The sequence below is a fragment of the Callospermophilus lateralis genome, chromosome 1 (assembly GCF_048772815.1).
Source record: "Callospermophilus lateralis isolate mCalLat2 chromosome 1, mCalLat2.hap1, whole genome shotgun sequence".
Taxonomy (NCBI): domain Eukaryota; kingdom Metazoa; phylum Chordata; class Mammalia; order Rodentia; family Sciuridae; genus Callospermophilus; species Callospermophilus lateralis.
Genome location: NC_135305.1, coordinates 222437814 through 222450424, shown reverse-complemented (window position 1 = coordinate 222450424; position 12611 = coordinate 222437814). Strand labels below are relative to the sequence as shown.

General features: G+C 59.5%; 1 protein-coding gene across 2 annotated transcripts; it reads left to right on the top strand.

Annotated features, from left to right (window-relative positions):
* The first annotated feature begins 464 nt into the window (after positions 1–464).
* Yju2 (YJU2 splicing factor homolog) lies at positions 465–12397 on the top strand. 2 transcript variants are annotated; one of them, XM_077109649.1, is made up of 8 exons: positions 465–833; positions 2328–2428; positions 3628–3772; positions 6646–6780; positions 7776–7957; positions 8994–9114; positions 10576–10693; positions 11572–12388. In XM_077109649.1, the coding sequence occupies exons 1-8, from the start codon at positions 810–812 to the stop codon at positions 11682–11684; spliced, it is 939 nt and encodes a 312-aa protein (XP_076965764.1). In that variant the 5' UTR covers positions 465–809; the 3' UTR covers positions 11685–12388. The 2 variants fall into 2 exon arrangements, with proteins under 2 accessions (XP_076965764.1, XP_076965765.1); XM_077109650.1 differs by lacking the exon at positions 465–833 and having other exon boundaries at positions 2344–2428; positions 6650–6780; positions 11572–12397.
* The last annotated feature ends 214 nt before the right edge of the window (positions 12398–12611 follow it).

Here is a 12611-nt window from a genome sequence, read left to right as displayed (position 1 = left end):
GTTATCCTGAATTACGTGGCTGCACAAAGACCCTTCTAAGGCAGAGGCCACGGTGGCAGCGGGAACGGGAGGGGGCATTCGGGCACACGGCCTCTCCGAGGGCACCAGCCCTGCCCCTCCACGCCGGCCCCCCGACCACGAGGGCGCCTGCGCGACTCCACCACCAGCAGCAAGTGGTCACTCGCCACGGCCACGCAGGCCGCTCCTCCGCGCTGAAGTCGCCCTTCCCACGCTTCAACGTCGCCCTGGATCGCTTCCCCCGCGCCAGGCAGCGGTCGGTGGCGGGGTCTCGGTCCACGCCGCGGCGGGCGGCGATTCACGGCGAACAGGTCCGGGAGGTCGAACCCGGGGCCGCCGCAGCCAGAACCGCGCGGACCCAGCTCCTGCGCGTCTCGACTCCCCCGCGACCGAACCCGGGCCCGCAGGGCGGGGGCCGCCGAACACACCCTACACACTTTGCCGTGTCAAAGAGTGAACGGCGGCGTCCCCGGCCCGCCACGCCGCGCCGGGACAGAGCCGCTGCCGACGTCCGGAGGGCGCAGCACCTCCTCCAGCTTCTCAAACCTACACCGTCCCCAGAACCTTTATTTCGCGCCACCGAAGTTGGAACTCCGGAGGGAAGATAGGAGGACTCGAAGCTTGATAGGCTGCAGTCAGAGCCAATGAGAAAGGCAAGCTGTGTAGATTGCAGTCAGTCATAGAAGCCGAAGGAAGTGACGTAAGCGGAAGTACAAGAATAGTCAGAGAAGCTCCATAAATAACGAATCTAACCCGTTGTCTGGAACTAGCGAGACGAGAAGGCGGCAAAGATGTCGGAGCGCAAAGTTTTAAACGTAAGTATTTGGCAACCAGGGCTTTCTATCTGGCGCGGGACACCGGGGGACTCCGGAGGAGGTGGACTTCCTGTAATTTCCTTTTGGAACTTTTTTCGCCCCCTTCAACGGCCTTCCGCGGGGAGGGGCTTCCGAAACTCCTCCCAATCACGGTCCTTGGGTGGTGGGCGTTCGCGAAGCCTTGCCTTCTGGGGGCGGAGCTTACAATCATCATCCAATCCCCTCGCTAGACTGGGATGTCCGCGGGAGGAGACTGTTCTGCACCACCACGTTCGGCGAGAGCCCTGCCCGTCTTGGTGGCTCTAGCCAATCCTGTTCCTTGGAAGGGTTAGGCTTTGCCACATTGGCTCTGCAAGTGGGGTACTCTCCGAGGTCCTCAGTTCCCCCCTATCTGTTGAGGGGACATTAGAAGTTTGTTAGTCTGTGTACCTACACTTCAAGACACCAGTTTTCTCCAGAGTTATGTCAACAATATCTGATTTCTGAGTAGATGAAGCAAGGAGGGTTCAGTTTCCTCCTCTGTAAAATAGGCACATTTTGCTGTCTGGTAGAATCTTTGCTAGGGTTCCTTGAGGTGAGGGAGACAGGGCACTCTGTGGTGCTTGAGGTTCCCTAGGCGCTCACAGGAAGCGCCTTATTTTCTGATAGTGCAGTGGAGTTATTTTTTATAACCCAAACTGGCTATCCTATTTCTCAGCTCCATTCCTGTGCAGAAAGCAGTTACAAGAGCAGGCATGAGGCTGCTGTCTTTAAAGTTTGCTTTCAGCTATGTTCAGTGGTGCACGCCTATGATCCCAGCAACTTGGGAGGCTGAGGCAGGAGGAAGGCAAGTTGGAGGGCAGCCTGGGCAACTTAGCAAGATCCTGTCAAAATAAAAAGTCAAGAGGAGGGAGTGTGCCCCTCAGTGGTAGAGGTCTTGCCTAGCATGTGTGAGGCCCTGGGAGCCGTTCCCCACACTGCAGAAAGCGGGGAAACCAAGGGCAAAAAGAAAGAAGAGGCTGCTTGCCAGTTTTTTCTTGGCTGGTGTCTGGGAGCTTGAATTTCGGGATGGTTCCCTGATGACAGTGGCTCTCGGTACCTGTGCTGTTTGTGCCAACAATGTGGTTGATTCTGAATCCCGGTGCTTTTGTGTGAGTCTGGAATCTTGGCACACGCTGGGAAGAAGGGGCAGCCGTGGGTCTGGGAGATTCCCTGGTAGACTCATTTTGTGCATGTTGTCCCAACTCATCGTGGTATTCCATGCATCTTGTGACTGCTTGAAGAAGATTCTGGAAACTTGTCTGCACCACCCACCTGACCTCCCCTCCAGGACCTTGGCTGATGGTTCTTGGAATCCTTTGGTGTGATAAGCCTAGGCAGTGAGGGATGCCCTCCAGGGAGGACGCCCTCCTGTCCCCAGCCCTGGGATGCTCTTGCTCTGACAAGTTCCCAGGCCCCTTACCTCTGCCCACGGCCTGCCTCCATGTCTGAAAGACACTTCCTTCCTCTCCACAGAAATACTACCCTCCAGACTTCGACCCGTCAAAGATCCCCAAACTCAAGCTCCCCAAGGACCGGCAGTACGTAGTGCGGTTGATGGCCCCGTTCAACATGAGGTGAGTGTCCTGCGGGGCCACCCCATTCACAGAAGATGGACAGGGCGACCACCTCCACAGAGCTGGCCCGTCTCTGGGTGCAGCCCAGGTCCCCGGCCCAGGCTTAGACATCAACCCAGCGAGCCCGCAGCCTCTCCGCGCCTCCCTGCCCTGCCCTTTCGAGATTCAACGCCCTGACCGCTTAGAGCCCCAGCGGAATCCGCCATGTCCACTCTTAGTGCAGGTGTGAAGACACAGAGGGCTGCACCTTCATCTCAGCGGTCCCATCAGCCAGGCCTTTGCTGCCTCAGGGCCTTTGCAGGAGCCATAGCCTGTCTGAAGCTGCCGTGGGCTGGCCTCACCCCACCTGTGACCCACCAGCTCAGCCATCACCCTCCCACAGCACCCAGATCTTGCCCTTTCTCCCCCTTTCAAATTACTAAATTCAGTTAACTCTGGGTCGCACAGTGTCCACATTCCAGCCTACCTGGAATCCCATCCACCTGTCAGTCAGGACACCTTGGGGCAGTGGGATGCAGAACGTCTTCACGTGTCAGGGACCGGATCGTTTTCTGTCTCTGTTCACTCACTCACTCCTTCAGCAGTCTTTATCAGGCTCCGTTTGTCAGCGCCAGTGCGTACACAGGTGCTGGGGACAACCCTGGGGCCCACAGTCTGCGGGAGGTGGAGGTGATAGGTCACAGGTGGATGCGCACAGGGCGCAGGTGGACTTGCTCATCAGGCAGGAGAGGGAGGGCCTCTTAACTGGGGTCAGCAGAGGAATGTCAGAAGAAGCACCAGTGGAGCTGAGGGCTGAGGAGGAAGGTGTCACGGGTGTGGGAACTGCAAGCAAAGGCCCTGAGGTAGGACCCAGACGGAGGTGCTTGTAGGAAGAACAGGAGGCAGACGTGCTGGGGCTGGGAGCCCAGGGCCGTAGTGGAAGGGTGGCAGGAGCTCTGTCAGCCTCTGCCTGGCGACCTGGATGTCCTTGAGCACAGGCTTGTTCCAGGAAGGTCGGGCAGGCTGACCTCCCCAGGCTGGGCGCTCCCCAAGGAGGCAGCGTGTGGTCAGAGGTCCAGTGACAGGGGCCAGGAGAGTGGCAGGGGGCCGGGTTTTGGTGCTGGCTGCGCGCACACACACACACACACACACACACACACACACACACACGGGGTGGGGGGGGTGGCAGTCTGCCACAGTGTGAGTCCCCATGCCCCCAGGTGTAAGACATGCGGAGAGTACATCTACAAGGGCAAGAAGTTCAATGCTCGCAAGGAGACGGTGCAGAACGAGGTCTACCTGGGCCTGCCCATCTTCAGGTTCTACATCAAGTGCACGCGCTGCCTGGCCGAGATCACTTTCAAGGTAGAGCCGGCCACCGCACCTGCTCCCCCCGCAGGGAAACCCCTTTACAGTTCATCCCGGAAGCAGGAGGGCCTGGGGAGGGGACCACGGAGCAGCTGAGGCAGCCCAGGTGGAGTCCGGGAGACGCTGCTGGGGGCCTCCACAGGCCGCAGAGACACACTTTGCTTTTGGTCATCACCTTAAGGATTTGGGGACAGGATGAGGAGGACTTTTTTTGGTGCTGAGGATCTAGCCCAGGGCCTTGGGCAGGCGAGACGAGCGCTCCACCACTGAGCTGTGTCCCAGCCCTGAGGGGCATCTCGGACAGTTTTCCATGCCCTGCAGGGTCTGAGGGTCGGTTTCTTTTTGTTGTTCTTGTTTGTTTGTGTTTCTGCTGTAAGCTTTGTTTTTTTGCAATTTTTTTTTTTTTTTTACTTAAAAGAACAAAAAGTACATTTTTAAAAATTATACATTTTGGATCTGGGGTTGTGGCTCAGCAGTAGAGCACGCACCTCGCATGTGCGAGACCCTGGGTTCGATCCTCAGCACCACATAAAAATAAATAAGTGAAATAAAGGTGTTGTGTCCAACTACAACTAAAAAATAAATATTTTTTTAAAAATTATGTTTTAAGCCAGGCACAGTGGTGCACTTAGCAACTCAGGAGGACTCCTGTTCTTCCACTGTCCTGAGCAACTTAGCAAGACCCTATCTCAAAATAAAAAATAAAAAGGGCTGGGGATGTGGCTCAGTGGCCAAGCACCCCTGGGTCAATCCCTGGTACTAAAAAAGAGGAAAATGGATTTTAACCTGAATTCTGAAGTTCATGAATATGAACATGCATGTGTTTTTCAAAGACCAACAGACTGTGGCCTCGACCCTTTATAACAAGACACGTGTCTTAACCCTTTATACTGACGCCCATGTGGACGCGGGCTAAGAACAGAATCCACACAGCACTGCCTTCCTGAAAAGTCCTGCCGTCGCCTGCCGCCACCGGCCCCCCAGCCAGGTGCCATGCAGATGGGCAAATGCTCATGACATTTGCTTACGTGATTTTAAAAAATGTTTCTAGGCTGGTCAGGCACAGTGGCCCACTTCTGCAGTTACTGCCACTCGGGGCTGAGGCAGGGCAGGGCGTGTGGCTCAGACAGAGCGCTTGCCTGGATTTGGTCCCTAGGATGCCAAAGGAATTTTTTTTCTAGGCGCGCGCGCGCGCACACACACACACACACACACACACACACACATACACACACGGGTCACGCTCCTCTTCGATACTTGTAGATTACAGAAAAGTCATGAAGGTAGCCCGGGCAGCTCCTGTCCACCCATCACCTGCTGCCCCAGTGTCAGCATCTCCCATGGCCGTGGTACATCTGTCCCAGTCAAATACCAACAACGGAACATCACCATTTGCCAAGTAGGACCTCCGGCGTGGATCCCAGGGTTCAGTCCCGGGTCTGATCCCGGAGGCCGGGATGTTGTATAAACAGCCGTGGGGCACGCTGTATTCATACCTGAGGTGTGACTTTTAACCAAGGACCAAGTGTCTCACACAGCCACACAGAGAGGCCGTGGAACGGAGGCAGAGGGTGAAGAGGACAGGTGGGGGGGTTCAGAGCCCAGCCGGGGAGCTGGCCTGTCTGCAGACGGGATGGGAGCCTAGAAGGGAAGAACCAGGCCCACCAAGCCACAGGGCAGAAGAGGGACAAGGATGGGTGTCAGAGTCCAGCTCCAACAGGGGGTCTCAGGAGCTGGACGGATGGTGAGGAGTCAATGAAAGGCGGCAGAGAAACATCACAGACAGAAGTGAAGGTGCTGAATCCCCGTCTTTACTTGTGAAGTTAATTGTATATACTTTTCTTTTTGGCAGGCTCACAGTACTTTGTGGTTACAAAACAGGAATCAAAATTCAAAGAAACAAAGTATTACGTAGCTACAGTTAGATCAGAAGACTGTCTCTTGGCTTATGCATAAGAAGCATTTTTCCTTTCAGTTCGCATTTTGCTTTGAGCTTTTCTGCTTAGTTAGCTTTCAATAATAGTTAGAAATGTCCCAGACTATTGGCCTACGCCTTGACTATTCTTTCTTGACTTACTGACTAGAAGCGGCACCAGTTATGGCAAGTGGTTAGCTTGAAAAGAGAGACTTCTAATTTTAATCAAACAAGCAAGAGTAAGAGCGCCAAACCATTGTGCACAGGTACACGAACAAGTTGCCCAGTACCAAGCACTAATCTCTCTTCTTTTTTTTTTTTTTTTTTTTTAAAGAGAGAGAGAGAGAGAGAAGAGAGAATTTTTTTAATATTTATTTTTTAGTTCTCGGCGGACATAACATCTTTGTTTGTATGTGGTGCTGAGAATCGAACCCGGGCCGCATGCATGCCAGACGAGCGCGCTACCGCTTGAGCCACATCCCCAGCCCCTAATCTCTCTTCTTAACATTAATTCTTCTTCTCTAGATTTTAATTTAATTTCTCAAAAACTTCCCTGACTGTTTTTCCTACAGGGGGTTTCTCATTAAACATTAACAATTTATGTTCCAGCTGAATCCTTGCATTTAGAGCAAACAGATCTATTCTCTAGAAGTAGTTGCATTAATTGGGAAAGTCACGTTTTTTCCTTCATACTTAATGGTCATATGAGAAGTCACAACTGTACTTATCAACAGGAACACAAAACCAACCAGCCCGTTCCCAGAAACATGCTGCGCTCCTCCAGAGGATGGACGCCTTGCGCCATCCACCTCAGTAGGGCTTGCCTTTGCCGGAGTCCGGAGGGGCGCAGCAGATGGGGAAGAGTTAAGCCCCGTGAGCGGGGAGCAGCGACTGGTCTGCCCTCCTGGTGCCCTGGCACCCAGGCATGCCGCCGACTCCTGCCTGCTCCTCCCAGACAGACCCTGAAAACACCGACTACACCATGGAGCACGGGGCCACGCGGAACTTCCAGGCGGAGAAACTTCTGGAGGAGGAGGAGAAGCGGGTGCAGAAGGAGAGGGAGGATGAGGAGCTGAACAACCCCATGAAGGTGGGAGTGCTGCGCGGGGGCGGACCCGGGTGGTGGACGGAGCCACCTGCTGATCCACGCCCTCTGCATGGGGCCTGGGCTGCAGTGAGGAAGGAGCCTCCTCCCTGGCCTGGGGCCTGTCACTGTGCACAGCTGTCCTCGCCCAGGGGCTCTCAGAGGGACTTGGTCGGCCACCCGCCCCTCTAATGAGTCTAGACAAGTCAACTCGGAGCAGCACGGAGGTCACCAGGGGGGAAGCAAGCAGGTGGCCTCTGGGAGCCAGGAGAGCCAGCAGAGGAAGGGGCCCCAGGCCTCCACCCCGGAGGAGTCCCTGCAGTGGGGCTGGGCCTGCAGCCTGCGGGCAGCCAGGGAGGCCCGAGAGATGACCAGGGCACTCCTGATCCCCAGCCAGGAGGCCAGGAGGCAATGCTACCAGAGCCCAAGTTACCCAGCAGGAGAGAAGAGGGGGCAGGGGCTGGTCGGTCCGCAGAGGACAGGTGCTTCCCGGAGCCCGTCAAGCAAATCAGGCCAGGGCTGTAACAACGGGGAACTCCCACTCTGGGACCTTGGGAAGCCCTGTGTGCACTCTGGGCCTCTGGGTCCTCCTGTGTAGGTCTGTTCTGCCCCTGCTCCCGGGAGGACCCAGGGGAAATGCGTGGTGTTCTTTACGGCCACCCGGGTGCAGTTCCACAGGGCAGGCCTGGCGGGCCACACAGCCAGCAGCCCCCAGGCAGCGTCCCCCGCCGGTTCTGCTGGCCGCCAAGTCCCCTGTGTGGCCCAGTTCCTGAGCCTGGCTCCTTTGGAGAGGTTGGGAACCTGGGCCCAGACCCTGGAGCAGGTGCCCGTTGTCCTGTACCCACTGCCCTCAAGGAAAGTGCCAGGCTGGGACCGGCTTTGGCGGTCACTTCCCCTGAAACCTCAGGGTTCCCGTGGACCTGAGGGGACCTCCTGAGTGGAGGGGCGCCCCGGGTGGTGGCCAGGCTGGCCGGGCATGACCTTGACGCCGGGTGCCGCAGGTGCTGGAGAACCGCACCAAGGACTCCAAGCTGGAGATGGAGGTGCTGGAGAACCTGCAGGAGCTGAAGGAGCTCAACCAGCGCCAGGCGCACGTGGACTTCGAGGCCATGCTGCGGCAGCACCGCCTGTCAGAGGAGGAGCGCCGGCGGCGGCAGCAGGAGGAGGACGAGCAGGAGACCGCGTGAGTGTCCCGCCCCGTGCCCCGGCTCCCCCCTTCCTGGGGCCACCGTCCCTCGTGGTCTCTCATGGCATCTGTCCTCGGGGTCCTCCAGCCCACTGTGCTCCGCTGGCCCCTGGGTCCCCAGGCTCAGCACCGGGTGTCCCGGGCCGGGGGTTTGGTTTTCTTGTGTGATTGTCTCCGGTGCTGGGCAGGCGCTGGGCCACCGAGCCACACCCTCGGCTGTGGTGTTGGGTGGCGGGTCGCAGAGCAGAGCCACCTGCTGGAGACGGCTCCGGGAGTCTTCCAGGGGTCAGTCCACTCGGTTTCCCCACAGTGAGCTGTGGTGGCAGAGCAGAGGTCACTGCGGGTTGGCAGAGACCCTTTCTTGTCCTGGGGAGTCACACAGGGCCCCCCAGGCCCCCCACATCCCCCAGGGCCCCCTAGGCCCCCCAGGTCCTCCTCAGGCCCCTCAGGCTCCCCAGCAGCCAGGGTCCAGGGAGAGCAGCGTGGAGCAGGAACTGCACCCAGGGTTTAGGCCCAGCACCCGCTGTGGGGAGGGGAGCCCCCAGCCGTATTCTGGGGTCACAGCTGCAGGCCTCCTGGGTCAGTGCCTGACCCCTGACCACCATGTGCCTTCTGTAGCTTTGCTCCATTGCTGGTCAGTCCTGTCCTGTAGCTGTGTCTCTGTCCCCCTGGGCCTTGGGTGGGGTCAGAGCACAGCAGGGCTTGGTGGCACCTGGGGCAGGCAGTGGTTACTCTGCCACAGCCAGCTACTTACCTGGCACTTGCCCCCTGCCCTTCCTTGGCAGTTGCCGTGGCCGCCAGCGGGTCCAGGGCTGAGGCCAGTGTCTAGGCAGTCCCGAATAGTCCCCAACCAGGGCTGGAGCCCAGACGTGCTGGCCTCAGTGTCCAGGCACCTGGCCACTCACCCCTCGGCGGGGGGGGGAGGGTGAGTCTCAACACGTGGTGCGCCCTTCCCAGGCAGGGACGGTAGGGCCCTGGCAGGGTTCCTGGCCGAGTCCCCTGCGGAGCACCCCCAGCCCTGGCCTTCCCGCAGGGCCTTGCTGGAGGAAGCGCGGAGGCGACGGCTGCTGGAGGACTCGGACTCTGAGGATGAGGCCGCGCCTGCCCCGCCCCGGCCCGTGCTGCGGCCCCAGCCCACCGCCATCCTGCACGAGGTGAGCCCCGGGCCCCCTGCTGCAGTGCTGTGGGGACCCCGGGGGCGGGGACGGGGACGGGGAGCCTGGGCAGCTGGACGGCCTTGGAAGACTGGGCAGCTGACACTGCAGCTGCTCCGGCCGCCTCAGGCCCTGTGCCATGCGCCAACTGTTGCTGAAACTGGGTGACGAGTGGCGGGTCTGCTATTCCCTCCCTGCTGAGCCTGGGAAGCTTGGGCAGAGTGGACACTGAGGTTTGCTTCTGGTCACAGCCAGTCCCCTGGGCGGTGTCAGGACTTCTGGGCAGCTCTGCTGGCCCTACTGAGCCATTCAGGGGCTCAGGCTCCCAGTGGCTCCTGGAGTGTCTCTTGGAGTGGCTGTGCCTGTCCACATGACCCAAGTGGCCCGTGGCACCGCGTTGCAGCTGAGGGGAAGCAGGGGATGGGGGCTCCCGCAGACCTGGGTGTGGCCCACCATGGCCCCCAACATCCCCCTGGACCAGAACATGGTCTGCAGGCTGAGTCTAGCTACGAGGGAAGCTGGGAGGAGGCTGGCTAGCTGACCGGGCCTGACCGCACCGCTAACTGGACAGGAGGGAAGAACAGAGCTTGGTGGGCAGCCAGGTCCAGCGCTAGCCACTGGGCAGACCTCAAGTGACAGCAGTTCCAACTGCGCACACATTTGCTTCTCCCTCCTCATACCCAGGAGGCCCTGGGTTCTGCCCAGCACAGAAGGTCAAAGAGCTCTGGCCCCCGCTGCTGGCCCCCTGCTGTTGCCCACCTACCGCCACTGCCCAGGGCCTGGGGTCCTGCTCCTGCAGCCCCTCCCCTCTGCTAGTCCCTCCTCGTCCCTCAGGGTCCCTCAGCACCACCGATGCCCCCAGCACCTTTGGGAGTGCTGCCCCGCTGCTCGCCTTGGGGGACGGTGCTGGGCACACCTGAGCTGGACGTCTGCCTGCCCCACACCCCTCGCTGTCCTGCCCCGGCTGCCGTCCGCAGGGCCTCGGTCCCATGGTTGCCAGTTCTGTTTAAGCACGGAGACAGGGCCTGGGGGGGGCGGTGAAGAGTCCTGCTGAGCCCCTTCCTGCCCCCTCCCGGGCAGGGCCTCCGTTTCCACTGGACCCTCAGACATGGTGACTGGCGCCCAGGGAGTGGCAGGGGACCAGCGTGGCGACAGGACCTAGCCGCCCACGGGGCCGGGCAGACAGCTAATAGGCAGCCGGGGCAGTGGGCACTCGGGCCTCCGAGAGACACTTGACGGGTCTTGAGGGACGAGTCGGAGCTCGCCAGGCCAGGAGGAGGGAAGGGGCGTCAGGGAGGAGTGGGCGAGAAGCCGAGGGGCCAACGGGGTGTGAGGGGAGGAGGCGCAGGACGCCACACCCAGCCTAGGGCCCCGGCTCGCCAGGTGACGGAGAGCCCTCCAGCCGTGGGCCAGCAGGGCAGGGGCTGGGGCAGGCCACTCACGAGTCCCGTCACCCCACAGGCCCCGAAGGCCAAGAGGAAGGCAGAGAGCACGGGCAGGGCCCAGCTGTCGGGCCTGGTCGTGGTGAAGAAGACGAAGACGGCCGCAGCGGGGAGCGCGGGGCAGGGCCCCAGCCCAGGTGAGGTCCCCAGAGCTGGGCGCAGTGCCTCCCGCCGCCCTGGTTGGCATCAGTGCCCTTACGGTTCTAGAAGCTTCATGTGGGATAGGGCACGGCCTGTCCACCACAGGGGCCAGTTACTGGACCAGGGGAGTAGGGCTGGGGCTCATTTTTCCTTTAATTATAGATGGAAGTGGCCCCTCAAGGCCCAAGGCCCGGGCGTGTGGCTCCCACGGGCCTGGCTGGCCTCCCTCCCTGCACCTCACACACAAGATCCAAGTCACACAGCAGCTTATAAGATAAGCCCCGTAGCCCGCCACCCGTCTTCAGATGTCACGGTCCCCTGCGGACCCCTGGCAGGTGTTCACGGCTGCATGGCCGCAGCCCACATCAGCTCTGAGGTGGAGAATCGTGAGACGGGTCGAGGGGCTGAGCCACCTGGCTGCCCACCCCGAACTCCCGCCTGCTTACCTGGCCTGCGCCAAGGGACCCCCACCCGCCTCCTTCCTGTCCTTTAAAATTCAAGCAGAAATGTGGTACGGCTGGCAGGAAGCTGGCGGGCACTCTCTGGTGGGACATCCAGGCGCCATGAGCCACTGTGGCCAGTCCCATGTTGCCCCTTCAGCCAGATGTGCAGGGGGCCTCACCTGGAGCCGCGCAGCAGGGTGGACGGTGGGCCCGGTCCCTGTCCGCTCTGTCACAGCGGCTCAACTTGGACACATAGCCGTCTCCACTCAGCAGTGTGTTCACCTGCCAGGGAGGCGTCCACGAGCCACAGGCCGGAGGCCAGGTGGCCGAGTCCCCTCCAGGCGCCCTCCACAGGCTGGGCCACTCCACCTGTGCCCTGAGCCTCACCAGGCTCTCGGGACTGTGGGGCTGAGCCTCTCCTGACCCCACAGGTGCCCCGGAGAGCAAGAAGACCGCAGACCCTGCACCCCGCACGCCTGGCACCTCCTCCCTGAGCCAGCTGGGCACGTACGGGGACAGTGGGGACAGCGACGGCAGCAACTGAGAGCCCCACCCAGGCCCAGGGCATTGCAGGTCTCGGTGCGGCTGTCCGGGGCAGGAGCTGCACATGGTCTGGACAGGAGGCTCCACACGACCTGGGCCACCGGCAGCAGCAGCAGCGTCACCCAGGCCGAGGGCCAGCAAGGCTGCGGGGGACTCGGTTTCTCTGCCACCTGCAGCGGCCCTGCAGCACCTCAGGGTTCCTTCCCACCTGCAGGGTCCAGGGTTGAGCTCCTGCAAGCCCAGCGCCCGCGGCCTCCTGTCCTGAGGACAGCCTTGTTCTGGGATGGGGGCGTCCTTCCCTACTTGGCTCCATCCCTTGCCCCATAGAACCGTCTAGGACCAATAAAAGGGCCTTGCCGCACTGGCCGGGCACCTTCTCTCTGCCAGGATCTAGCAGGGTTTGGGGTGGCCCCGGGCTCTGTGGGCCCTGCGTACCACTGTTGGTGCCCGGATCCCGTCTGTCGGAGACCAGCTCCAACAGGGGGTCTCAGGAGACGAACGGATGGTGAGGAGTCGGCGAAAGAGGGGTGGAGAAACAACACAGACACCAAAGTGCAGGTGTTGATCCCAATCTTTACTTGTGAACTTGATCATATATACTTTTCATTTTGGCAGGCTCACAGTACTTTGTGGTTACAAAACAGGAATCATTATTCAAAGAAACAAAATATTACCTAGCTACAATCAGAATAGAAGAATGTATCTTGGCTTATGCATAAGCAAATATTTGTACTTTTAGTTCGTGTTTTGCTTTGAGCTGTTTCTGCTTAGTTAACTTTTAATAATAATTACAAATGTCCCAAACTATTGGCCTATACCTTGACTATTCTTTCTTGACTTACTGACTGGAACCGGTGCCATGGTTATGGCAAGTGGTTGACTTGTTATTAATTTTAATCAAACAAGAGTAAGAGCACAAACCATTGTG